Below are 26,741 nucleotides of genomic sequence, written 5' to 3' on the forward strand. Positions count from 1 at the left end.
CGTTGACGAGAAAGGGACCTAGAACATGCAATGACCTGGGCCCTGGGGAAGCAGTGGCAGGAGAGTTTGTCTTGTGAAGAATGTGGTCAGGGAACTTTTGAGAACCTTGTGTCAGCATCACTTTGGAAAATGTGGTTCGAGGACATCCTAGGAGACTTTGTGTCCCCTGAGAAGAGACTTGTTAAGAAACACAATTCTAGACCCCTGGAATTAGTGAGAAACCTTTAGAGACTACTCTGTCCCACTTTTTACCCAGGACAGGAAACTTCTATGCTCTGTATCGACATACAGGCATCAAGGATTGCTAAGTGTCTTCTGACAGGGCACACATGCACAACTCATCCTGTTCCTGGAAGGGGCTATGTGTTGGGACTGAGGCCAAGCTCAAACTACTATAGCTATTTCTGCCCTGGGGTCTTCATTTTACTCTCAGGACCTACTTGAATCTATTTGAAATCTAAACCTTCTTCCACCTAACAGTCCATCTGATGGTGTTCATTTCAGGATTGTGCTTTTTGACTTCAACACCTTAATTCTTCAAGCTGTTCATGCTATGATGGAGAGTTCAAGCTGCTTACATCTCAGTCATGGTCTGGCTTCTCAACCATCCTTTTTTAATGGCTGTGTGCCAAGAAAAGCACAAAGCGATCACATCAGTTTTGGTCCAGATGAAATTATTAATTTGAGTTGGACATCATGATCCTCTTAAGCCAACCTATTCAGTATTAGTTTCTATGGCGCCCATGTATACTTTTTGTTCTTACTGAGCTTCTGGTGTGAACTTCTATTAGACTAATCTTCCTGGTCTTATCTTGCAAACTTTTTTTCCCCCTGAACTTCTTTCCATTCCACTTTATCTTTCCAATTGTCATTTAAAAATTTTTTTGATCCTTTTAACTTATATATCAAGGACCTCATCAAGCTTCGTTATTTGAATTGACCTTTATCCATGTCACTGGGACTAACTTTGTATAGAACAAGACCATCTGGAAAATGGCTCATCATCCTGCCAACTGCTCAAGCCAGAAACCTGGAAGTCATCTTTGATGTCCCAAGTACTCTCATCCTTCATATCTAACTCATTGGCAAGTGTCCTATCATTTCTGCCTCCAAAATATATCCCAAATCTATATGCTTCTTCCCACCCCCACCCCGCTACATCTCCATTGCCACTATTATAATACAAACAACCATGATAATCCCTACCTATTGCCCTTTTCCTGTCCTCTCCCATGCATCCTCCACCCAGCAGCAAGAGTAATCATTTTATTTTATTGTGTTATTATGTTTCTCCATTACTGGACAGTAGGACAGGCCATGATGATTTCATTCACAGTCGTAGCCTATCCTCTTTACCTATTTACACACTATACCAACCACAGCACATAGCACACTCTTGGCTAAGAATAAGTGAACTTAAAAACATTAGCATCTCATTTGTAAGTCATGTGGGACTATGCCAAATATCTTGCTAAAATCAAGATATACTCTGCCTAAGATAGTCCTGTGACTTACTCATTCACTTTTATCTCAAAAGACGAAGTTAGTTTAGCATGACTATTTAGGAAAACCCCATTGGCCAGTATGGAACAGTATTTTCTGAAGTAATTGCACATAAAAAGCTATAATTTGCTCTAGAATGTTGCTTGGGATCTTTTGAAAGCTGGGATGACATTTGCCCATTTCCAGTCCTCTGGCAATACTCCTACTTGCCGTGATTTCTTAAATAGTCCTGACAGTGGTCCTAGATACATTTACTCTATTTGCTACAAGAAAATTTTGACTCATACCTTGCACAATGAACATCTAAATGTCTATTTTAAAAATATTTCTTTATTTTTAAAGATTTTATTTATTTTTAGAGAGAGGGGGAGGGAGGGAGAAAAAGAGGGAGACAGACATTGGTTTCCTCCTGCATGCACCGAAACTGGGGACCAGGCCAGCAACCCAAGCAGGCGCCCTTGTGCCCTGACTGGGAATTGAACTGGTGACCTTTCGCTCTGTGGGATGACACCCAACCAACTGAGCCATAGCAGGCAGGGTTAAAATTTTTTCTTAATTCTTGTTTTGAATCATATTGATAGGATTGCAATTCTTTGTTTTTCCTTAATTTGTCCAAAGATTATATGAACAATATTATCATAAATTTCATTTTTTAAAGTACCAAATGCTAATAAAATGGAAAGTTATGACAATAAGTGGAACCAAAACATTTAAGGCTATTGAAAGGTTCTATACAACATTGTGCTGGTGATTCCACAACTATAGTTTGGGTAAATTTATGAAATTCTATCCTTTAAATTGGGAAATTTTATTGTTTATAAATTATACCTCCAAAGTAAATTTTTAAAAAAACAAACCCAACACCTCACAACACTCTAAGAGAGATGAGACTACTGTATTTTAAAAGCCTTGCTATAAAATGAGAGATCATAGGACATACTCCCCTCCCAGCGCCAGAGCCCTTGGAAGAAGTGGAGGTGGAGCAGCAGTCACTGCAGCGGATCCATAAATAGCTCAGATAGGGGTGTTTGGTGCTGCCATGCAGGTGAGTGCTTTCACCTCTTTCAGGACCCATTCATCTCAAAATACGGAACCCTTACCCAACCTTCCCAGCATGACTCTCCTGTCCTCTCCCCTGCAAAAGTTTGGCAGCTCTCCTCAGACTTTAATAAGTATATATGAATTCTGTTAGGATCTTGTTAAAATGAAAAATCTAATTCAGTAGGTCTGGGGTGGGACCTGAGATTCTGCAATTCTACAAGCTCCCAAGTAAAGCTGATGCTGCCAGTCAATGGACCACAGTTGAAGCAGCAAGGATCTTTGGCCCCGCGGTATACGTGTCTCAGCGCTTCTGATTCTCGCAACCACTCAATTAGTGCCAAACCACCTGCCACCCTGTCAGCAGGAGGGGTGCCATGCCAGCATGACGGCATGATTACCTGTAACACGGACCCCACAGCTGCACAGGTGAGACTGTAATTCTGGGAAGCATTTCCAGTTGCATTACTGTCATTCCTGGGAGACACCAGAGTGGCCCTCAGGGTGAAAGCAGGATCTTATCTACTTCCTTTGGTCAACTCCCTCAGGGCATTAGGGCATTACTTGCTTCAAGGTATGCATTTTTAAATTATTTTCAATTCCACATCCATTCTCTCCCACCTATGTCTTTATCCTTCCAAAAGGGATGTGAGGCTGATCACACTATAGAATTCTTCCTCTTAACCTGGTTAAAAGTATAAAACTTTTACCATCCTCTATCAAATGAGCAGAAAGTCCACATAAAAACTCCCCACACTGGAGGAAAAGTGGTCTTCATCACTAGTCCTGCTTTCATCTATCAGCATTTCCCACCAATTATCAGGCCCTTGCTCCAAAACTCATGGACACCTATGCTGGTTGAGGCAAAATATTTACAAGAAAATTAAAAACTTCAGTACAAGGGAATTAGGTAAGCTGTAGTGAACACTGTTTACTGGCCAACCGCCTTTCTCTAGTCCTCCCCCTTGTTGCTGGCCTCTCCCTCCCTCTCTCCTACCTCTCACCTTTCTTCTATATTTCCAAACTTTCTCCCCCATCCTGCACTTCATTGATTTTTTATTGCCACTAACTCCATGCTCTTCCGTTCCACCTCCAACTTCTCCTAAGGGAAATAGCTGTATGAAGTGAACCAAGATTTAAAAACGCGGCTGAAGAGAACACAGCATTCGCTGGGGATGAAGGAAGCTCAGGGCATCCTGGAGAACCCAACTGAGGATGATCAGATTCGGGGGTTTCCCAGGCTAGTGTGACAGAGCCACTGGAGAAAGGAAATTTAGAATGTGGGCAAGAGAGGGGTTTAAGTGAGGGACCGTGGCATCTAAGTTAAACAGGGAAAGAAACACAGGCCAGAAGTTCTCAATGACATTCAAGGACAGGCACAGCAGGACTATCCAAGGCAGGATCCAGGGGAGTAGAAGAGGCTGTGGCCAGAAGCAGGGTAACTGTAGGGGTGGCGTGGTGGCACGTGGTTCTTGGCCCAGGGAGGCCATGCTGATGGGAGGCTTACATGGACAGGAAAGAGGACACAGGGAAATAATCATCTGTTTAATGAGAACTCAAGTGCAAGGGGGGAGCTAAGGTGTCCTGAGTCCCTAAATAATGTGAAAATTTTAAATATTTTGAAAAATTCAAAATTATCTTTTATATACAAATGCATTTCCTAGAGCTTTAGTTTACTGTAATGGGGATTCAATATAATCAACAAACATTTTCTTTATCGTTACTAAAGCTAGATTTAGGGGGGCAGGGTCACCAAGCACTTTAAAAAATATTTCCTTTATGAGTAGCACTATTAGTATCTATTTTACAGATAAGGAAATTGAAGTTCAGAGAGGTTAACTGTTTTGTCTAAGGTCTCACACCATCAGAGCCTGGAAGGCTTGGTAGTCGGACTAAAGTCCTTACCACTACGCTATGTTGTCTGCCAAAGGCAAATGTGCAGGGGATGTGTGGGAATGATAGTATAAAAAGTAAGACCTAAGCAGAAGATATTAAAAAAAAAAAAAAGAATAAAATACATCAAAATGTCAACAGAGCATGTGTTTTAACAGTGAGACTTTAAAAGATCTCTGTTTTACTGTATTTATTTTATGCATTTTCAAAAAGTCTGTAATGATTATCTTACTTTTATTATAGAAGTATTGAAACAGAAAATAAAAACAGCCTTTCAAATGATAGTATTATTATTCCAAGCCTTTTGTGGGGGGTTGAAGTCCCAAGTTCATTAATATAATTCCTATTTCATTTAAAAAGAGTTCACAAAATACTTATGGAAAGTGTCAGAAACATATAATCAGTCAGTCCCAAAATGGACTGCTTAGTCATTAAAGCCTGATTGAACTTCAACATTCGGAGGGTCAAAGGACCAGCATACTAAGATCTGAGAGCATGTGATTATTTGTAATGTTTGCAAATTAGACGGGGGGACAAGAGATGGTTTTAAAAGGTTGGGCAGGGAACAGGTGGTAGTCAATTATCTGTACAGTTCCTTCTATGTTTTTCCTTGTAGGTAAATCCAAATTCTTTGGTGCAGAGCTTCTCTTAAAATAGCCTCAGGGTCGGTTAAGTATTTTGTTTTGTCTAGAGAAAGAAATATGTATCGCTGATGATCAAATCAAATAGTATCTAACAAAATCCTAAAAAGAAGGAAGTATTTTAAAGAGGAATGCCGATAGAAATAGAATGTGTCCGTTTAGTTGATACTTTGTGAGGTTAAAAAAGTTAGGAGGAGGCTGAGTCTAAATGAGGAAGTTATACCAGTAAGAAAAGAAGTCGCACCACCACCACTTCCTGTTTTTGCCTGTAGTCGTTGGTAGAGGGCTGTGGGTTTTGTAGGTGCTCCATCTGTAACTCTGACATGTCCTCCTTCCTCTTCTTCCATTCCACAAGGATTAATTGGTTTCCCTTCTCCTCAAACCGAGAACCTTATCTTTCAAAATGATGCTCCCTTAATCATACTGGAAGCATGTAACTCCTCAGTGAGAGAAAAATTCATATAACCATTAAATAAAGGAATGTGCTGTACTTGGTGAGTATTTTGGACTTCCATTCCATTAGGAATGATGGATTTGGGGCTTCCTTCATACTTTCCTAGTGTTTCTATGGTAATGGTGCCCATTTAAGGAGGGATGGGAGAATGAAGAGGAATACTCCATGGGCTTGTCCTCCCTTCTCCCTTCCCACCACCAGTTAGTGTCCTCCTGGGAAAATTACTTAGCCTCTGTGAATCTTACTTTCTTTCTGTATAAAACAAGGATGATAAATACAGTTATCATAAAGAAGCCCATGACACAATATATACTTTATAACTATCTTCTTTTTTTAATCTTTAAACAAGTAAAAGCCATGCTCAGCTAGCAAGCCATATAAAAAGAGGCTGCAAGTGGCTTTGATCTGTAGGCTGCCGTTTGCTGATAGAGATATAGATCAATGATACCATGTGCTGATATAAGGTGAAGCCTGTGGCCGTAAAACAAAGCAAAACTCACTGGCCCTCAGAGTGGCAGTTTTTCTAACCTACTAAACCAACTATTACTCCACAAGTAATAGAAGTTCAAGTTAACCTTGAAAATCCAAACTCTGAATTTTACTGGCGTGTTGTGCTGATATACATCTGCCCTACTATAACCCAGACCAGTGAACAGAAAAGGCGTTTTTCTATGCATCATGGAGATGAATAATACTATTAAAACCATAGTATAGTTAAGTTGTTTCTTGCAGGCTGAGAAAAACGTAGTACTCAAAATGGACTGGATGCAACTCAACATTGACAGCACTAAGCTCTGTGTACCTTTGCGCATGTGTGCGCAGACACACACCTCTCTGGGGCCAAGAGAACTGACTTCTTGGAACCCCTTATCAGACAAATCTTAGATGACTCACCAACTAAGCACAACAGCTCAACTTTTAAAAACTATGGGTGGGACTAATCTCCTACAACTGACAACTCTTTCTGTTTACAAAACAGGCACCCATTTTTGGCACAACAATCACCACTTTCCTATTTCCCCATTTCTGCAGAGCTTCAATGCATTTCAATAGAGTTCAGTGGCACCACACTGTCCTTTTTTCATGTGTTTCAAATGTTGGCAAGCCTGGATGTGCCATTTCTCCCCTTCCAGTATCATTATTCTCAAACAAGAGACTCTGATGCCCAAGATTTTTGCTGCCAGCTGAAGGACAATTTTCTCTTCAGATCATTTCTAAGGAGCAGTGACTATAACTCAAAGAATTTTAAAAACAAGTAACTGACTGACAAGACGGAAGATGAACATAACTATAGCCATGGACCTCCTAGGATCATCCGGAAGAACAAGGTTTCCTTATTGACTTCCTCTTTTGCCCTGTTTTTATATCACAAAATCCAGTTTGGTTTCTCCTCAGGAGGCAAAGAACTTCTGGCTTAGGAATGCACAGAAAAGGCAATAACTTGAAAAATGTCACACAAACCATCCTTGTTACCGCTAACAGCAAAATTACCATCGTGGTGGGTGTGATCTAACTTTTTGTAATATATATTAAGTAATAAAGCAACGACAGCTCAGTAACATGTATTTACCAAGGTACACTACAATTCCACTCCAATTTAGTAGAATTTGCTGAAAAAGATTTAGAAATGTCAGAGAGCTATGCTGATGCAGTTATTTATGAACAGAAACCTGACAATGAGAATTTTATTTCTGCAACACAACAGTAATGATCAAACACCTATAATACATGACCAGGACTTAGGGCAACGTGTTGATGAGTCTATGTTCCAATTCCATTTCTGTCTATCCCTTATGCAGGCTCAATGGTAAAACACTGAATTTAAAGCGAGAAGGCACCTGATAGTCTGGTCTTAGTTTACAGAGACCCTTATTTTTTAGATATACCCTTACCAGCATGGCTATTTACTGGTTCATTTTACAAACACTATAATTATAGATAACACAATGTTGCATCTTTTTGGTAAATATTGAAAGAGGGAGAGAGCAACAGAGAGAAAAAGAGAGGGAGAGAAAGAGAAAGGGAGAGAGAGAATGAGAGAATTCACCTACAATTGCTGTAAACTGACAATGACAACTATTATCCTTTGTGCAAATATCAATTTAGCAACAAATGCCCTTTTAGCAATGCAATACTAATCTCAAATAGTATTTTTTAACAGTCTCTGAACTATTTTGCATTTTCAAATAAAGGAGGCATTCCCAGGAAAGTAACTGCAGTAACTTTGTGATTACTATCATTACATCTCCACAGCTTGCTTAAAATTTGAGGGTGAACTAAACCTTTCAGTTAATTTTATTTTCCACTAATAAGTGTGCAGCAACTATGAGAGCCATCGTTTTGCCCCAAAGCCTTGTTTTTGGTTTTGCAAAATCTAATTCTTACTTATTCATTCATTCATTTGTTCATTCATTCATTCATTTATTTCAGTGAAACATTCTTGAGACTCAACTATAGGTAAGCACAGTTTTAGATCTCATTGGGGGAGAAGGATGAATTGAACAAAGAAGAATTAGATGTTAATCCTGCCTTTGTAGGGCTCTGAGTTTGATACGCAAGGTAAAATATATGCCTATATGACACCTTCCCTCTGGAAGAATCAGAGAAACATTCTGGGGGATAGCTTTTGCCATCAGGCTGTCACATGGGAATGCACATCCATCCCTACTGCAGGGCAGTGGAGTGGGGGAGGGAGGTCAAGTGTGGCTGATGCAGAGGCCATCTGAAGGGAGACAAAGTTGAAACTATAGTACAGATCAGGTGGCACAGCACCAATTTCTTATTCTAGCTCTCATGGTCTAAATAGCTACACTGAAAATATTTTTTCTTCCTCAAGTGTTCTATACGTAGGAGGAAAAGGAAAAGTCTCATTGCACTGGTTTTAAGTTCTCTAAAAAACAGTTGTTTTCAATAGTTTTTTTCCATAAAAGCACATGGTTAAAAAAGGTAATTTAAAGACTATAAACTTTCCACTCCCACTGCATCCCCAGACCCTGAGTCACTCTCCAGAGTAACCACTGGCAACAGTTTTCTTGTGTACCTCCCCCAAACAGCCTGTGCAACATATGCACATACACGCTATCTCACTCCATGCGCGCCACACCCAATACTCAGTTTGTTTTTACATAATAAGAGTCCTGGGAAAATTTTCCATATCAGTATAGATCAGTCTATTTTATTCTTTTAAATATTCTAATTGACGAAACTACTATGGTTATTGAGCCAGTTCCCTAATAATGGACCTGGCATTATTGGACTTCGGTATTACCTGGTTTTTAATTCTTAAATACAACAAGTTTAGTTAAATACTTAGAAGGAACTACATCCAAGGCCTCCTGAAGGCAGTGGGAAACCTTAAACAGCACATGAGACGTCCAGCACAGCAATGACAACTATGAAGCAGTTCAGATGGTTTATTGGTTTTACAATATACTGTAGGCATACATGGTACTTGCCATGACTGGGAACATGACTTCCCCCTCCCCCCACGCATCTACGATTTGCTATAGTTGATGTTGCAAAACTTCTTTCCTTACAACAAAGTCGAGGGCTCCTGATGAAGCAATAGTAAAATATAATTCAGGCGTACTGACTGATTTTCCAAGGAGATTTAAAAGCTAAAGTATCAACTTGCAAGTTACATTGATATGAATAAAGTTGCTCTCATGATGTACATTAGAAATGCAAGCTTGGTTTCCAAAGAAGGCATCGCTAAAAGGAAGTAGTGTTTCCGATCACACAGGTTCCAGAGTCAAGAAAGCCTAGGTGGAACCCTGGCTCCTCTACAATCTAAGTCATTATCAAGCTGCAGTTACTCCATCTGTAAAATGGCACTGATATTCATAGTGCTGTTGGTGGGGAGTAAATGAGATAAGGACATATACAGGGTGGGGGAAAAGTAGGCTTACAGTTGTTCATATGGAAAATAATACAATAAGTAAGAAATAATAATATAAGCATAAACTCACAACTATAAACCTAGTTTTGCCCCACCCTGTATAGTTCCGGTTCTATAAATTTTAACCACCTAATTAATACTTTAACAAGTATTTACCATATAGTGTTACCATATACCAGTCACTACTGGTGCATGCACTCTCTCTCCTTCTCTCTCTCTCACAGACACACACTCATTAACTTATCATACATTGTCCTGGTTGGTGTGGCTCAATGGATTGAGTGCCAGCATTTGAACCAAAGGGTTATCAGTTCAATTTCCAATCGGGGCACATGCCCGGGTTGTGGGCCAGGTCCCCAGTTGGGGGCGTGTGAGAGACAATCACACATTGACAGTTCTCTCTCTTTTTCTGCCTCCCTGCCCCCCTCTCTAAAAATAAATAAATAAAATCTTAAAAAAGAAAAAAAAAAGAGTATACAACTTAAAATAAAGAAAAACCCTACTTTAACTTCTCATACATAGCAACCTTATGGGGTTAATATTAATTAATAAATGTCTTCTTACATGCCACTTTTCTAAATGTGCTCTTAGATACATAATCTTTTTTATTCTCACAAACATTACTCAAGTGAGATATAAAATGGAAAAAAAAAAAAAAAAAGAAACCCCACGGGAGTCTGGGATTATAATCAACCAAAATAAAAGTTAAACTATTGTTTTATACATATAATTTCAAACAGATTGTTCACAAATTCAGTGTTTACACTAAACTGTGATATCTTTTTTGAGCTCCCAAAAGTATAATGAATTACGGTCTCTTTTTTCACAGTTTTAAACTTAAGGGCTACATTATTAAAATAATAATAAATAATAACACATGCTAAAAGGTTATGGAAAAATATAAAGCATTTGTTGCTTTATTAGATTCTGTATGGTGCAATAAATCTCTCATTTACCTAGCACTATAAGGAGATGATACATTCTAAAGAGATTAATTTTCTATAAAATGTATGCCTTTTGTAGAAATCTTTAGAAAATGTAACTTCTCTGTTTTGGGCTGGGGTGAGGAAGATAGTAATGTAAAATAAAACAAAACCCACCATTCTTCCATAGCAACATTTACTTTCATGGCAATCCCTACTTTTGCTTTGATGGATTAGGGAAAAGCTGTGTAAAAAGATTAACAATAGAAAAAGAAGTTACAGAGGAAGGAGATTTCTTCAGAACCTGTTGCCTTTTCTTTGGATCCCACTCTTAGGAAAATTCAATTCAACAGGTGTATTTTACCCTGAGGAACTTGTGCCTTAGCGTATCCCTGACTTGCTGCTTCAGGATACAGCCACTTTTTGTTTCCAACACAGAACATAGACCTTCAGGATGACTGTAAACTATGATTTCCCCCTAACATACTTCCTCAGAATTCAGGAAAACACAAAACCTCACAGCATTCTTACAATGGGCAGAACTCACTGAATCTGCCCTAATTGCATCAGATGTGTGTTGAAGAGGGATAACAGCCATTATGGTTAGATTAAAAAAAAAAAAAAGGCCCAAACTCATCCGAGAAAAGGGACTCACGCCAGCAAGTTTCCAGATGAGGCCAGCGAAGTGCCCGCACCAAGCCTCAGTGAGACACAGAGGAGCCACCCCAGCTGCTTTTCTAAAGAAGCCTGGGCAGGCTTGGAGTCTTCTTCTGTGTTAGCCAATGTGAGTCTGGAACAGGGCCCTGCACCAGATGAAATATCTCGATCCTGCCAACTGCTTCTTGGCTTTGAGCAGCTGTGGGAGCAGCTGGTTTTACAACACACAGAGTGAGTCCTTGTTCTGAGAGAGGAGAGTTCCACATTTTGTGAAAAACTTAAAAGTTTGGGTCTTTATATACAACTGCCTTCATGAGCTTTAACCTGAAGATTTGGTGTGTTGTGCTTGCTCGTCATGTGATCTATCATAGTTTTTATACAGGAGGAATTGTCCTGCAACTATAAAAGTCAAGTTTATCTGATCCTTTGCTTTCAATGGGAAACTGAAGAGTCATGAGATAAGAAATCAATTATCCCTGAACCAGTATAATTAAAAGCCCACTGAATTCCAGGAATCATAGATTGAATACAAAAATTTACTCCTGCTCCCTCCTGATATCCCAGCAGAGAGATTTTTTGTAAGGTGTAAGATCACTAGGATAGTTAGAACATGAGAGGAGATAACAGTAACAAAATTTCAGAAGCTAGAAAGTAGCAGAGTTGAATCTTAAATTGGCAGTGAAGAAAACCAAGACTAATCCAATTTATACCACAGAGTTCCCAAAAGGCCTTGGTGGCATTACTGGAAGTAGATAACAATGGAAGGACTAAAATAAAGAGGATCTGTTGAGCTTCTTTTAAGAAATAGCTAGATTCCTCAGACCAGGCACCTAGTCTATAAAGCTGAGTGACTGTGTCTCTCCCATCCTGGCAAAAGATACGCATCTCAAGATGCATTCTCTGGAAAGTATAAAGTAAAGTCTCTGGGTGAGGGACTCAGCACAGCTTGCAGCAGAGGGGGTACTATAGTGAAAACTAGGGTTAGATGAATACTTGCAGACTGAGTTAGTCACCCCAACTCTTTTCTTCCCCTTGTTTCTCAGAAAGATGGCAGCAATGCCCAGACCTTCCCTGCAGGTGACTGAAAGATCTCTGAGTGATCTGAACAGCCAAATAGAAACTGACACTGTCGGTTCCCCAATTAAGGAGCCATTGACAGCACCTCAAGAGAAGCCATTGTCAACAAGCCCCACTAATGTATACCACGCTCAAATTAAATTTGTTCCCCCTCCCCATTCTTGACTAGAGCAGTCGAAGAAGGACCACCTGACATCTGAGGAAATATTCTAAATATTCTAAAATGAAAAGAGTCCAAACAAATAAAAATGTCAATTTGTACCACTGGAATACAATCAGCAGAATTCAAATTGTTGAAAACTCTGTATGACAAATGGCTCTTGTTCTTCAACAAATAAATTGCATGGAAAAAAAAAATGGGGAGACAAATGGGAGAACCTATAGATTAAAAGAGACTTAAAACACACATCAACCAATTGCACTGTATGGACCTATTTGAATATTCATTTGAATAATCCAATTGTTTTTTAAGAAATGAGATAATCGGAGCAATTTAAATATTGGTTAGATATTTGATGATATGAAGAAACTGTTAATTTTTTAGGTATGATATTATGGTTGTTTTAACAGTGCTTATATTTTAAATAAATATACTGAAGTATTTATGGAGGGAAGTGTATAATAGCTGGGATTTGCTTCAAGACCGTTTAAGTGAGGAGACTGACTAAACAGGCATGGCTATGGATGAAGGAAACATGGAAATCTTTTATAATATTATTTTTCTTGTATACCTGAAATTTCCAAAAACAAAGAAAACTATCATTAGAAGGCAATGAAATCATAAAACAGAAACAAAAGAATATTAAAAATTTAAAGAATTTTAAAAAGCTTCTGTAAATAAACAATAACAGAAATAAAACATTCAGTAAACTGTTGAGGAAAAAATTGAGGACATATCCTAGAAGATACAGTGAAAAATGAGAGAAGTGAAAACAAAGAAAAGAATAAAAAATTAGAGGACTAGTCCAAAATTTCAGTAACAGTTCCAGAAAGAGTGAAAAGAGAAAGAAGAAGAAGGAATTCATCAACTCAATAATGTAATATTAATGTCCCAAAACGGAAGACCACCAATTTCTAAAAGAAAGGAACACACCACCTGCTTGACTCAATGAAACAAACTCACATTGACATGTTGTGTTGAAACTTCAAAACATTGGGAGCCAAGAGATTAGACAAATTTTCAGAAAAACAAAACAAACAAAAACAAAAAAACAAAACCCTGGCTATATTTGAAAGATCAGGAATCAAAAGCATATAGGACTTCACAACAGAAAAAATTAGAAAGCAATGAAGCAATATCTTCAAATTCTGAAGGAAAATTATTGCCAATCTAGAGTTTCCATATCCAACCAAACTACCAATCAAAGGTGAAAGGTAGAATAAAAACATTTTTTAGTCATGAAGGCCTCAAAAATTTCATTTCTATTTATCCCTTCTCAACAACAAAATCAAGGAAGTAAATACAGAAAGAGGAAGAAGTCGAATACAGGGAACAAGAGGTCTAACAGAGAACAGAGGTGAAGGGAATTCCCAGAATAGTGACAAATAAAGATTTCAAAATAAAAGTTACTCTCTATGTCTCAGATCTCTTATCTGTGAAACAGGGAGTTAACAATGGTACTTATTGTTATCCGGCACAAAGTAAAAGCTCTAAGAGTTAACTCTATCCTGTGTTAACACATGACTACTTGACATATTACAGTAACTAAAAAAAGAGATATCAGTGTAAAACACATTTCTGAACTGAACATATTTCTAGCCTTGGAGTGACTAAAAATAGTCATAGAACCATAGGGTTCTGGAAGTTGGCAGGGTTCTGAGATTTTTCTAGTGTAATTTCCTTGTTTTAAGGAGTAGGAAATTGATGTTCAGAGTAGCTAATTTGCTTAAGGCTACACAAGCATTTAGAAGAGGAGTTAGGACTAGAAGTCACGTGTTCTGTGTTGATGCACTGAGAATCAGAAGCGCAGCTATCCTCAGAGGGTCAGAGTATTACACATACAAAAAATCACCATAGAAATATTTTGTCCAGCTCAGTAATGTTTCCCTAACACTTGGCACTTGGCTCAATATATATGCAAAAGGAAAGGCCATATAGAAGGATCTACTCTGCAAGAGAGAGAGGAAGCTACAGTTGGGTTTACTACTGATTTAGGTTGACCATAAGGAAGAAAATGCATTGAATTCACCACACACAGTTGTTTTAATTCTAGGAAGGACACCACTAGTGAGTTTACAAACAAAACTGGGTCAATTAGGAGGCAGCATGGATGGGTATTTCTGATCCCTGAGTAATGGGATGGGAAGCAATGCACTTCCATCACAGTTTTCTAAGACCTTCTAAAGGAATACACACCATTTTTAGAATTATTAGGCTTTTTGGTCACTGCAACCAAGGAAATGATACTCCCATCAAAATGATCTGACAAGGAGGACTACTGAGCAAGACAAATGAAGAGTGTGAGCACGGTCAAGGGAGAAAAGGCAAGCTCCTGGGAGGAGAGAATTTTTCCCATGCCTTATTAGGCAAAGTGCCATTGATACTCCTTTGAGGTCCGAGAGGGTGAAAATCAGGCTGGGTAAGAATTTTCCTGGTAGAAATTCTACAATCTGTGTTCAGCTTGTTCCAACTAAAAATAAGCCCCCTCTGTACATTGGCATAAAGTTACACTCAACAGTTTGAGATGAACTTATTTTAAAAGAAAACTGCCCGTTTTCTTTTCACTGAATCTCAGAGGAAAAGTACATGCTAGTTTCTCCTCTTTAAAACACTGGCAACTTCTATGCTTCTTGATTATTTATTACAAACAAATTCGTAATAACTTTTGGATATAGTACATGTCTCATAGCAATCCAAATACCACAGTGACAACTGGTTGGATTAAATACCTCTTAATATTTTGACCAGTTAGCTGAGGTTTAAAGTGACAGGTAAAGAGTTCAAACATACAAAAAAATGCTATTTTAAAATCTTTTAATCCTTTTTATGAATGCCAGTTTGGTATTTTTGATTAAGATTTTCTCCTTTCACTTTCTTATAAACATTAGGTGTATCTTGGAAAATCATGTACTGGTAACTTGACCAAGTTAGTAAAAACATAAAAAGAAATAAAAACTATTTAGAAATATTTCTAATTTCTTCTGTGTTTGAACAGAAATATACAGACAGAAAATAGAGTTTAAAATGGAAAAATATTGCCATGTCAACACTCACAGAAAAAGTAGGATTCCGGTGTTTGCCAGGGCAAAGGCAAGTCCCAAGATCCCACTGCCCATAATGGCGTTGCTTAGGTTGAAAACAGACATGCCTAAGGAGGTCGTTCCTGGAATCTGAACAAAGAGACAAAAATTCACACTAAGTGCAATAGTCCCCAAACCTGTTTGTCACACCAAAGCCTTTAGAGCACTATTAGGAACCAACACAAATTAAATTCAAGAAATCCTTCCTTAGTGACCTAGTTATTTTTTTAATGGGTTTCCAGAGACAATACATAGGATCCTGGAGAATACAGATAGCTGTCTTTGGTACTACGCTGCATGAATTAAAAACATCTGTCCCAATTTATGTGATTAAAAAATAAGTATACTTATTATAATGACACTTACATATTCATCACATTTCTTTTTTTCCAAATGGCTGTTTGTGAGACTTCTTCTACTTTCACGATCAGAAATAAACTTGCTGTAAAGACATGTATAATACATTTAACTTCATGGTAATGATTTGAAGCTTAACATTACATCTAAGTGATTTATTACTTACCAAAACATATTACACATGTTACCAATCTAATTTCAAAACAGTTTAATGCTAATAAATTAAAACACTATATGTAATGTATATTAACTTTTATATAGATTTTTCTCTAACTAAAAATTAGATAATATCAAAAATACTGTAAAGCTGTCATGTAAAAAAATACTGGAGGCTGGATTCCTTCTGAGCTCACATTCCTGGGGCACAAAGTTATTAAATAGGAATTCTGTTTCCCTCGCAAAAAAGGAAACAACTTTTTCCGCATCTAACATTCCTTCAGCACTAGCTATGTGCAAGTCACTAGATGAGGTGATGAGGGAGATACGAGGCTCTGTAATAAAAGATGCAGACACTAAGCTATAGGAGTTCAGAGGAGGAAACTGCTGGGGGAAGGCAGGGCGTTAGTCCATGGTTAGGGGCAGAGCTAAGGCATTAAGAAAAGCATGGGATTTCGAATGTGAGTTCAAATCCTTACTAGCTATGAAGGCCTGAGTATGCTACCTGAGTTTCCTCTGTGAAATTAGAGTAACACTAGTATATTATTTCATGGGATTATTGGGAGAATTAAGTTATCAGTATAGCTCCAGGCACAGAGTAAGCAACAGACGCTAATCATTCTTCTAGGGCAGTGGAACTTGAGTTGGGACGGAAAGATTCAGACAGGCTAAGTAAAGTAAACCACCTGCAAGTATATAGATGACGGAATTCAGAATGCTCTAAGAATCCTATTTGGAATGAACATTAAAAAATTATGGCCTACTCTCTCCACAAGATGGCCACACTGGGAGTACTGGCGAGTGTTGCTGCGGACACTCCAGCCCCAGCTGAGGCCCCCCCCTCAGCCCTAGAGCTGTCCCCAGCCTCAGCTCCAGCGCTGTCTCCGGTTCCAGCACCAGTTCCATCTCCCACTCCAGCGCCAGCCTCATTCCCAGACCCTGCGGCAGCAGCGGCTGCGAGCGAGGCGCCGGCGCAGTCGCTGGTTGGTCCTGCTCTCTCAGGCCCCTTCCCCGGTGGTCGTGTGGTCAGGCTCCACCCGGTCGTTTTGGCCTCCATCGTGGACAGCTACGAGCGACGCAACCAGGGTTCTGCCCGAGTTATTGGGACTCTGCTGGGAACCTTTAACAAGCACTCGGCAGATGTCACCAGTTGCTTTTCAGTGCCTCACAAACATGGAATTTGCTAAGAATACAGATGAATTGCACAACAAAGTCTCTCCAAATGAGCTCATCCTGGGTTGCTACGCTATAGGCCACGACGTCACAGAGCACTCCGTGCTGATTCATGAGTAGTACAGCCGGGAAGGCCCCGGCTCCATTCACCTCACTGGACAGGAGCCTCCAGAATGGTCACAGGGGAATCAAGGCTATGTCAGCACTTTAATGGGTGTCCCTGGGAGGACCATGGGGGTGATGTTCATGCCTCTGACGGTGAAATATGCGTATTACGACGCTGAACGCATTGGAGTTGACCTGATCATGAAGACTTGTTTTAGCCCCAACCGGGTGATTGGGCTCTCCAGTGATTTGCAGCAAGTAGCAGGGTCCTTGGCTTGCATCCAGGACGCCCTCAGCAAGGGCTTGCAGTATGCGGAAGACATATGGTCTGGAAAGGAGTCGGCTGACAATACTGTGGGCTTCTTCTTGATGAGTCTGGTTAACCAAGTTCCCGAGATAGTTTCTGATGTCTTCGAGACCACGCTCACAGCAACATTAACGACCTGCTGCTGGTGACCTCCAGGCCAGTCTCACACAGTCCCAGACCGCCCTCAGTGAGAAATTTGTAAACAAACCTGTGAATGGGCCCCAGTAGCTCTCCTTCCACTCTGGCCCAGCTTCAGGACTGAGAAGGGAGTGACGTGGAAATGGCTTCTCGTGGTTTGAGTCACACTGAAGAGTCAACTGCTTGTGACTCTAAATAAACATAGCTTATCTTTTGTTAAAAAAAGAAAATTATGGCCTAAATTTCTAATTAAAAAAAATTTACCATTAAAAAAATAAGTGCTATTGTCAAAGAAAAGTCCATTCATTGACAAATTGTTGCATGTATTAGTAAAACATAAGTGGCTTTTTAGCTCTTCTTCTGGAAATTTAATTATCTGTTCTTAGTAAGAACTAATCACAGTAAGTTTTTCACTAATAAATGTAAAGCCACTTGAACGGAATATGTGAAAGAAGCATACATCTTTAAACTGTACATTATATTGTCATACACTTTTTTGAATAATGCTATGTTTCACAATAAACCATTTTCAATGAAAAATATACATAATTAATGTTGGCTTTACTTATCTACCTTTCTCATCTTTAATCCAAGGGGTCTGGCTTCTCCCTGACATTATTTCTCCACATTTGCATTATTTTGCCAAGAGCAACCAAAGATAGGCAATATACATACTACATACTTCCTCTGAGATCATCGTCTGGTATAAGCAGCATGAACTGCAGTTTTTTTCCCTTCAGCACTTGCCTCTGCCTAGGACCTGGTCAGTTACTCAGAGAGATCAAAAGGAAGGTGATGAAAACCTAGGTCTCCTGAAACAGGAGTGACCACAGCAGCTAATACCAGAATGGGAATGCCTGGCTGTGCAAAACTGAGATGAGATAAGGAATCCAGAGAAGGAAAAACCATTATTGGGAGGGATCAGCCAGAGGAAACTTAAAACCAGGGACCTGAGAAATAGTATTACAGGAGAATGGCATAATGAAAGCAGTATCTTTGGAGACCAATATGGCACCTGTATAGTGTTTGACCCTTCTTTTGCCCTTAACATTTTAAATCTTTCCACGGAATTGAGGTTTACAGATCTGGCCAGAGAGGGCATGGTGCTTTTCACCCAGGCACCCCAAGGAAATGTGAGTGCTGGACTCACCAAAATGAAATTGATTTCCAAACTAAAATTGCCATTAAATAAAAGACTATTTAAGCAGGCTAATTTTAATAATCAACGCACACCTATCAGATCTTTATCCAGAAGGTCCCCAATTTGTCTTTCTTGTGGAGGGACTTCTTTTCCAAAGAGAATTTCTATTACTTTTATATGAAGGGAAAAGCCTGAACATTTTCAAACAAACTGAACAGAACACCAACAAACTGCCTGTGGCAGATGGAAGTTCCCTGGCCTGGCCACACTCCCTGGAATTGGTAACACAGGAGATACTCAGTAGGGCCAAACACTGCACAAAGCAAGAGGATGGAGAATAAGGCATGACTGCCAGCTCTTTCCTGCAGAACTTCTGCAGGATGAGGATCATGATGCTGACTACAGAGCTGTTGGAATAAGCAACCATCAAAAAACACATTGTGTGTCAAGTGTTCCCTGATTCTGCCTCTCCTGGTTTACTTCCTGCAGCAAGCCTTAATAGGTCTTCCCAAAAATCTTCACTGGCTCCCCCACTGAAAAGGATTCAAGTATAAATTCCTTACCCTGCAAGTCCAGATACTGCTGAATTTGATTTTGCCTCAGTGTCCCAAGCTCAGCTCTGCCTACTCCTCAGAATGATCATCCCAAGAGAGGGCGAGGACTGAGACAAGATCATAGCATTCTGAGAGCAGAGATGGAGAAACAAGGAATCCACTCTCCACCCAGAAGACCCTCTGTCTTCCTCTCAGCCAGTGCCTTCCTGCCCATTCAAACCTTCTTCTTCCATGGGTCTTCTGGCACTCTGGTTTGAACTGAGTTTTCTGAGTCTGTACTGCTGAACTCAGCTTGCATCCAGAGTGGCTGTATAGTGCTCTCAGTCCCTCGGCTCCTTAAATGTACCTGCCCCTGCATTAGCAACTCAGAGGAACACTTCCTATAACCAATATGCATCTTCTATTTGGGAATTAAGAAGTAGCTTAAGTTGCAGGGAAATCAAGCTCAGTAAGAATGAAGTACTTAAAGAAATCCTTTTTACTCTCCTTATGATGTTTCAATTTTTTCTTTAGTCTTTAAATCCTTGCATTGTATGTCTGTAAACTCTTTTTTTAAACAAAATAAACCCAACCTTTTCGGTAATGGAAAAGTCCATTCAAAATAACTAGGTCAGACAGCTTATCACAAGGTTCTGTTCTTTTACCATTTAAAAAATACAATTGTGTATTAAAAAACACTGACCTCTGGCAAAGAAGTTGACTTAAAATTTCTCTTTATTCAATTAAAAATGGGTATGGGAGAAGGTGCCTTTGACATGTGGTCTCAGGATGATAAAAGTATTAAAAAGAGTTTTCACTGGGTCAATCTGTACCCAGAAAGAAGAATTCAATCAACTACTAGGTTGCCTGTTGTTCTGAGAACAAAACCAAACAAAATATGACAGTGGTTGTCATGGTGACCTTCAATAGACAAAGCCTTAAAAAGGAGAAGGCATTATTTTGAGGTAGGGTGACAAAAGGCTAAGCAATATAGAGCAGTTATTTAAAACCCAAAATAAATCAACATCAACAACAATCGAACAAGGATGGGTTGTAGAACAGAAAAATAATTTTCCTACTTTAATCTCTATCAATCAGATTCTCACTAGATTGTAGTGTTTCATTTGAAGATTCATAACACAAAAGAGATAAACGGTTGAACTTGGATGACCTTTCGTAGTTCATTCCCTGAAATTCTAACATTCTATAGAAAAGGAAAAGAGAATAGGAGGAAAGAGACTGAAGAACATGAAAAAATTAAAGAAATAATAGGTATTTAAAGAGAAGACTGAGAGGTAAGCAAACCTTACTTGGTGACTAAACTCTACTGAAAACAGGAGAAATCCAGACTTTAATTGTAACAGGAGCTATTAAAACAAGAAAAAAATTTTCTGACATAAAAGCTGAATATAGGAAGAAGTGATAGAATCTTCTTCTTTAAGGTGTAAAAAGATTATTAGAAGAAGAGAAGGGATAACTTTTCAAAGATTCTCCCAAGTGATCTAAATTTAGTACATAAACTCTGAAGAATATACAGGAACACCCCCCCCCCAAAGGCTGATGCAGGGTCTAGTGACAAGAGTTGACCCAGATTTTAAGAAAAGTTTTAATGAGGGACTCTCCTGAGCCATGACAACAATAACTATGTGTAGAGATGAGAACAGTAAGTAAATATTAAAATATGGAATATTTGCCTAGATACAGCTAGGATCGTCGTCGTCGTCGGCAGCCGTCCGTCTCGAGAGACGATGGTGTAGCTTCCCAAGAGTCTATCTGCACCGCCGAGAATGGCTGTGCAGTCCGACTCGGGAGTGACATCGTATCTGTCTCCTCCCGTGTTGAATCGACATCTTGCGATGACGCTGAAGCTACAGAGCCTGGGCAGGGTGATATGGAGGGTCTGCTGTTGCCCATGCAGCAGACCCCCCCTCTCTTCGCAGCTGAAGGGTCCAAGGGAAAGACGGAGTCAATACAGCTTGGCTTCAGGTGCGCCGCAGGAGTTGCCGGTGTTGACTACAACGTCAAACCGCCTTAGGGACTCCGGCTCCGGATTTTCTGTCAGGGTTTACTCCCTTAGCCTTTCCCCTGAAGAGGTATGCCGCAAGGCAGCGGAGGTTTTTGGAGTCAGAGTTTTCCTTCTGTGTGTGCTAGGATAATGTACTAATATTCCAACAGCTTTAAAGTAATAACAGCCAGTAATCATCCAAAACCTAAAGCAATATTCCTTGGGGTAGACAAGAAAGAACTACTAGCCAAAGAAAGAGGATGCATTTTTATTGACAGAAACTCATCTCATACTAAAAAGCTTATTATCGCCAGACATTGTGTCACATACTTACATGATCTTCTCATCTATTTTTACAATTGCATATGGTTGGTATTACAATTAGCTCCATTTTATAGAAATTAACTAACTTGACCAAAGTAACATTACTGATAACTAAACCATTGAGCCAGGATTTTAACCTAAACTGGCTGACTGCAGAGCCTACAAACAGTATTATGTTTAATATTCCCCAACACTACCATGAAGTAAGGTATTACTACTATCCCTGTTCCCATGGAACTGAAGCTCAAAGCATAAAGTCACACAAGACCTATTGACAGAGCCAGGGTTCAATATAAGTCTCAATTCAAACTACTTAACTGCTCTCTCTCTCTCTCTCTCTTCTGTATCTGTTTCTGTTTTTCTCTCTCATTTAACAAATATTTTTTGTAATGTCCACTCTGTACCACGCACTATTATCTATCATTTCAAGGTACTAGAGATAAAAAAGATGATTAGGATAATTCGTTCTTTCCAGAAGCTCACATCTAGAGGAAGTCTAGAGCTTGCTACTCAAAGTGTGATTTATGGACCAGCAGTACGGGCATTACCCAGAAGCTTAGTAGAAATTCGAATCTCAGGCTCCATGGCAGACCTACTGAATCAGAATCTCCATGTTAACATGGTTTCCAGATGTTTCATATGTACATTAAAATGATAGTGGTACGGGTCCAGTGGATATTTTGAAAGGTTTTGCTGTTCCAGGTGTAGATTTCTATGACTATAACCCCAAAATTAGGGCATAAAATAAAACAACTGAACTGGAATGAGGGCAGGTGTCCTAATATCTACTCTATTTTTACCTAAACTTTAAAAAATGATTCTTATTGTATCCTAATGGGGAGTTTCCAGGCAAAGCTATTAGCTAGATGGCTAGGTAATCAGAGATCAACTTTTGTTTTCAACATTTTCTCTAGCTTCCTAAAAAGAGGAAATGTTACATGAAAGTTCACTATTTGAGGGGATGGTTCTGTTTTATTTATTTATTTATTGTTTTTCTATCACAGTTTTTTAAAAAAATTTATTGATTGTTTTTCTATTACAGTTGCTGCACAGTTGGTTCTCTTAGATGAGTATAATTGGGCCTACCTTCCTCCTATCAATGTGAAAAAGCTGCAAGAAGAATGAGAGGTATTTAGATGGAGCTTTTGCAGTAATCATGGTGGGTTTTTTGGGTTTTTTTTTCTAATTTTTAGTTACCTTTTTGGTTTCATGCCATAATATGTTGCTTTTAATTTTAATTGTCCTAGAGCCAAAAATAAAATGAGGTTCATTAATGTGTCAGTGGAAAAGGGGAGGTAAGATAAAAGAAGAAATAAATACATCACACTTTATTTGCAATTACGGAACCAAATTCTGCAGAACAAACGGTCAACACCCAACAGCAAAGCTGCTGTGCCAGCTCACTGCCTTGGTCACAGTCCAGAGAGAAGTGAGCTCACTGGGCAAAGTGCCCAGGTGCCCAGGTAGGGGTCAGAAGGGGTGCTTCCACCTACTGCAGGTGGTAACCATCTCAAAAACAATATTTTTAGTAAGTAAAACTTTTAAAGATTAAGTTCAGATTCTAAACTGAATATCATCATTGACTTTCATTTTAAGGTCTTCAAGGTTTGCATTGCTTTGGGAATGAAATTCTGTTATAACACCAAAGTGTCCTACTTGTGAAATGGTTGGAATCCCATGCACCATGAAGTGGATGTCAGCAGTGACCACAGGACACACCAGGAGTACAGAGCATAAATTAGTACTAGTGGAGTTTAAAAGAACCAGTAAAGACTGTCTTTCCCATTAATGCTGGAGCATTGTAATCGGAGGCAGCAGGATAGAGTAGAAAGACATGGATTTTAGACGGACCTTTGTGTGTTCTTGAGCAAGTTATTTTATTTCTCCGAGCCTTGGTCTCCTTAGTCATAAACCAAAATTTAAAATTTTCCTCATTTGCAAAAGAATGCTTTGCATGATGTTATAAAGATAAATGGCCATATATGTAAACATAGCTGGCAGTTAAGAAATGTTAGCTATTATTAATAATTACTCAGAAAAGGTAAAAGAAGTAAACTTGAGTCCAACAATAAATATCACAACAGAGTCCATGATGCTTGAATTGTAATGAGGATATGTCTGGTTGGAGACTTAACTTCTAAAAATGTTTAAGGAAGAGAAAAAGGAGGAGAGGCAGGGCTGAAACTTCTGAGTATATGTAAATGATGGCAGCTAAGTCTTGTGCTGGACTTTCATTTATCTACATATACACTTTATCAGAATAGAGAGGACAATCAGAAATTATTTCTACGAAAATGCCTTGTTAGGTGATACAATGCTTTCATCTTCCCCTACTCGAATTTTCTTTTGACAACCAATCCCCCCAAAAAAGTGTAGTATCACTGATTTTCTGGTAAATAGTTCTATATACTCCACTCCCTTCTCCTAGCCTTTTAGGAGGCTTTGTGCTTCAAATACAGTAAGCCATACCGCTAACGCCCAAGCTGAAGACCTTTCTGTTAAAGGATTTGCACAAGTTGGCTATAAAATCAGTAGGTCAGAGAATGCCCCACATCAGTAAAAAAAAAGTAAATAAAGACATTTGACCCTACTCTTGTAACATAAGAAACACAGAACCCAAGAGCTGGAAAGACATGCTGAGGTCACCACTGAAGCCAAGAGCTTCCAGGCCAGCCCACCTGCCTCTCCACCTCCTCTCACTTGTGGTATCTTTTCCTTCTGTTTCATGCACTAGTTCTCTTCTACAGCTTCTCATAGAACCATTTAGGCTCAACTATAGTTATTATTACTTAAAACCCATGTTGCAAATGATGGTTGTAATGATGTACTTGTAGCTTTAACACGGAAACATTAGCAAATGTGACTTTGACCATTTCTTAATTAAAATGTGGGTGAGATCAGATGACTGTAGTATACATTCAGATAAATCCCAATAGTTTGTTTAATTCATAAGCACAACACTTTTGAAAAGTTAGGGCTGGTTGGGGTCCAATGTATTTACACATTTTTGTTAGATTCAATTGAAAGATTTGAAAGAATGAATAAATTACTTTCTTATTTGCTTCATCTGCTCTTGCAGACTATGCCCAACAGATGTCACATAAGAAATTCAAATTACATCTTCAAATGGAGCAGAACTTTAGTAATGAATAATTCAAGACAATAACTGAAAATCAGAATATTTTAGAGATACCTCTTTTCTTAGATAGAAAGTCTTAGTAGAAAAATACTCACCTGTTTATCTGACCATTTTCTACTTCAGTGAAATCATTGGAGTCATTGCTAATGTTATCATCTTCGGGCACTGTCATGTTTTGCAACTCAGTTAGTTCCAGCCCACTTTTGAAATGCATCATGTTTAGAAAGTCCCTGTAGTCAAAAAATTTGTCCAAATTCTCCTGTTTTGAGCGTATTTACAAGTGGATAGCAGCAAAAATATAAGCTTGACACCCCTAAAATACAACACAATGAAAAATAGTTAAACATATGAATATAACCACTGATTAAAAATAGTTTAAGCAAACAAATAGTTAATTTACTGATAATGCAACTTTCACATTTTGTTACTCGATACATTACAAACAATCTTTGTACATCAAGTTATAAAGGCTCTAAATTTTATGCCTTTCATAATCTCCCTCCATTTTTAACTATAAAATGAATCACATCCACCCGGCTGGTGTGGCTCAGTGTGCTGGGCATCATCCCGTAAAGTGAAAGGTAGCTGGTTCGATTCCGGCCAGAGCACATGCCTGGGTTTTGGGTTCTGTCCCTGGTTGGGGCACGTGCAAGAGGCAACCAATTGACGTTTCTCTCCCACATCGATGTTTCTCACCCTCTTAGTCTCCTTCCTTTCCCCCTCTCTAAAATAAATTAAAAAAAAAAATTTTTTTTAATGAGTCATGTCCCATAATCTTTATGCTCACATTTATAAAAATACCATGTTAGCTGCAGGCAATACAGACACCCTTTTATAAAACACTGGGTTTAAAATGAAAGCAAGTTTATTACTTTAATGTATTAGCTAGCTCACAGGACACACATATAACTGGGTACAGAGAGCAGAGCCACAAAAGCACCTCTGATTTAGCAATCCCAGTTGAATAAAAATGCAAATCTGCCATAAATGGCATCATGAAGGATCAACCACTCAACCGAGAGGCCAAGAAGCAAAAGACAAATCTGTGTTTTGAAATTTAGCAAATAGTTTATCCATCAACTGCAAGAGATTAAATCAATCTCTTCAGTAAAATTATTCTATGTCAGGGAATTAAAAATTCATACTCAGGGGATTTAAGTTAATCCACCTAACAGTGTATTTCTTCATCAGAAACAAAAGACTTGCAGAGTTCACATTTTCCCCCACATAAATGATGTGATTTAAATTTCTGAGGGGTCACCAGTAGTATACAAGAAGGGGAACAAGTTTTAGGCACACAGCATCACACACACCAAAAAGTAGGTGGCAAGAGTGGCAAATGCAATTTCAAAAGTAAGGCCTCTATATGTGTAGGAGTCTCACTGAGAGAATCTCAGTGAGGTGAGGAAGCAGAATTGTTAATGAGATTCTTTTTTTCATCTCCAATGGCAATTGGATGACATTTTGATATTTTTTTCTGATACTGAATTCCATTAAGATGATCATAACTTAGTTAAGAGTCAAAACACCAGTGTGCCCATTTGAGCATCCTAGTATACAGCAAAGAGCATTTTGTAAATTGCTAATATTTTCAGGACCCATAGAAAGTACCCAGAAAGATACTTTTTCCAGAATTTTCTTCTTCTCTTCTCCCACAGCCAGGCCACATGTTACTAGTTTTTATTCACAGTCTCCTACCTAGAATGAAACCTCCTAGGTTCCAGGATTCTTTACAACCTCCATAACATAAATACTTTCTAATATCTCAGGTGCCAGGAGCTTCACCCTTCCTGCAGGGCAGAGCCTTTCCCGGGAAGCAGAAAGCAAGGACAGGGAGACGTGAGCTCCATGAACTCCTGGTCTAAAGCCAACCTGGCAGCTTGGGGCTGGTTCTTCTGGCCAGGATGGTAGTTCTGGAGATGGGCCATCTCTAATTGCTTTTAGTGTCTTCACACAAGAGCAATGTTTACATCCTGTCTTTACTTTGCAGAAGTTGAAATGCATTAAAACAGTTGAACACCCCTGTATCCCTTGGCCCC

General features: G+C 39.0%; 1 protein-coding gene and 1 pseudogene across 3 annotated transcripts in view; one reads left to right on the plus strand and one right to left on the minus strand.

Moving 5' to 3' along the window:
- SLC38A1 (solute carrier family 38 member 1) overlaps positions 1-26,741 on the minus strand; it is a 61,477-nt gene that overhangs the window by 17,805 nt on the left and 16,931 nt on the right. For all 3 annotated transcript variants that reach the window (XM_090273044.1, XM_090273043.1, XM_090273045.1), the window contains exons 3-5: positions 24,798-25,015; positions 15,691-15,766; positions 15,299-15,414 (exon numbers count right to left, since the gene is read on the minus strand). In XM_090273044.1, the coding sequence (XP_090129170.1) occupies positions 15,299-15,414; positions 15,691-15,766; positions 24,798-24,919 (314 nt within the window). In that variant the 5' untranslated portion in view covers positions 24,920-25,015. The remainder of the gene's footprint in view (positions 1-15,298; positions 15,415-15,690; positions 15,767-24,797; positions 25,016-26,741) is intronic.
- LOC150011643 (eukaryotic translation initiation factor 3 subunit F pseudogene) lies at positions 16,614-17,650 on the plus strand (annotated as a pseudogene).

Source organism: Furipterus horrens, unplaced genomic scaffold (assembly GCF_987537825.1).
Source record: "Furipterus horrens unplaced genomic scaffold, mFurHor1.1.pri manual_scaffold_4, whole genome shotgun sequence".
NCBI lineage: Eukaryota > Metazoa > Chordata > Mammalia > Chiroptera > Furipteridae > Furipterus > Furipterus horrens.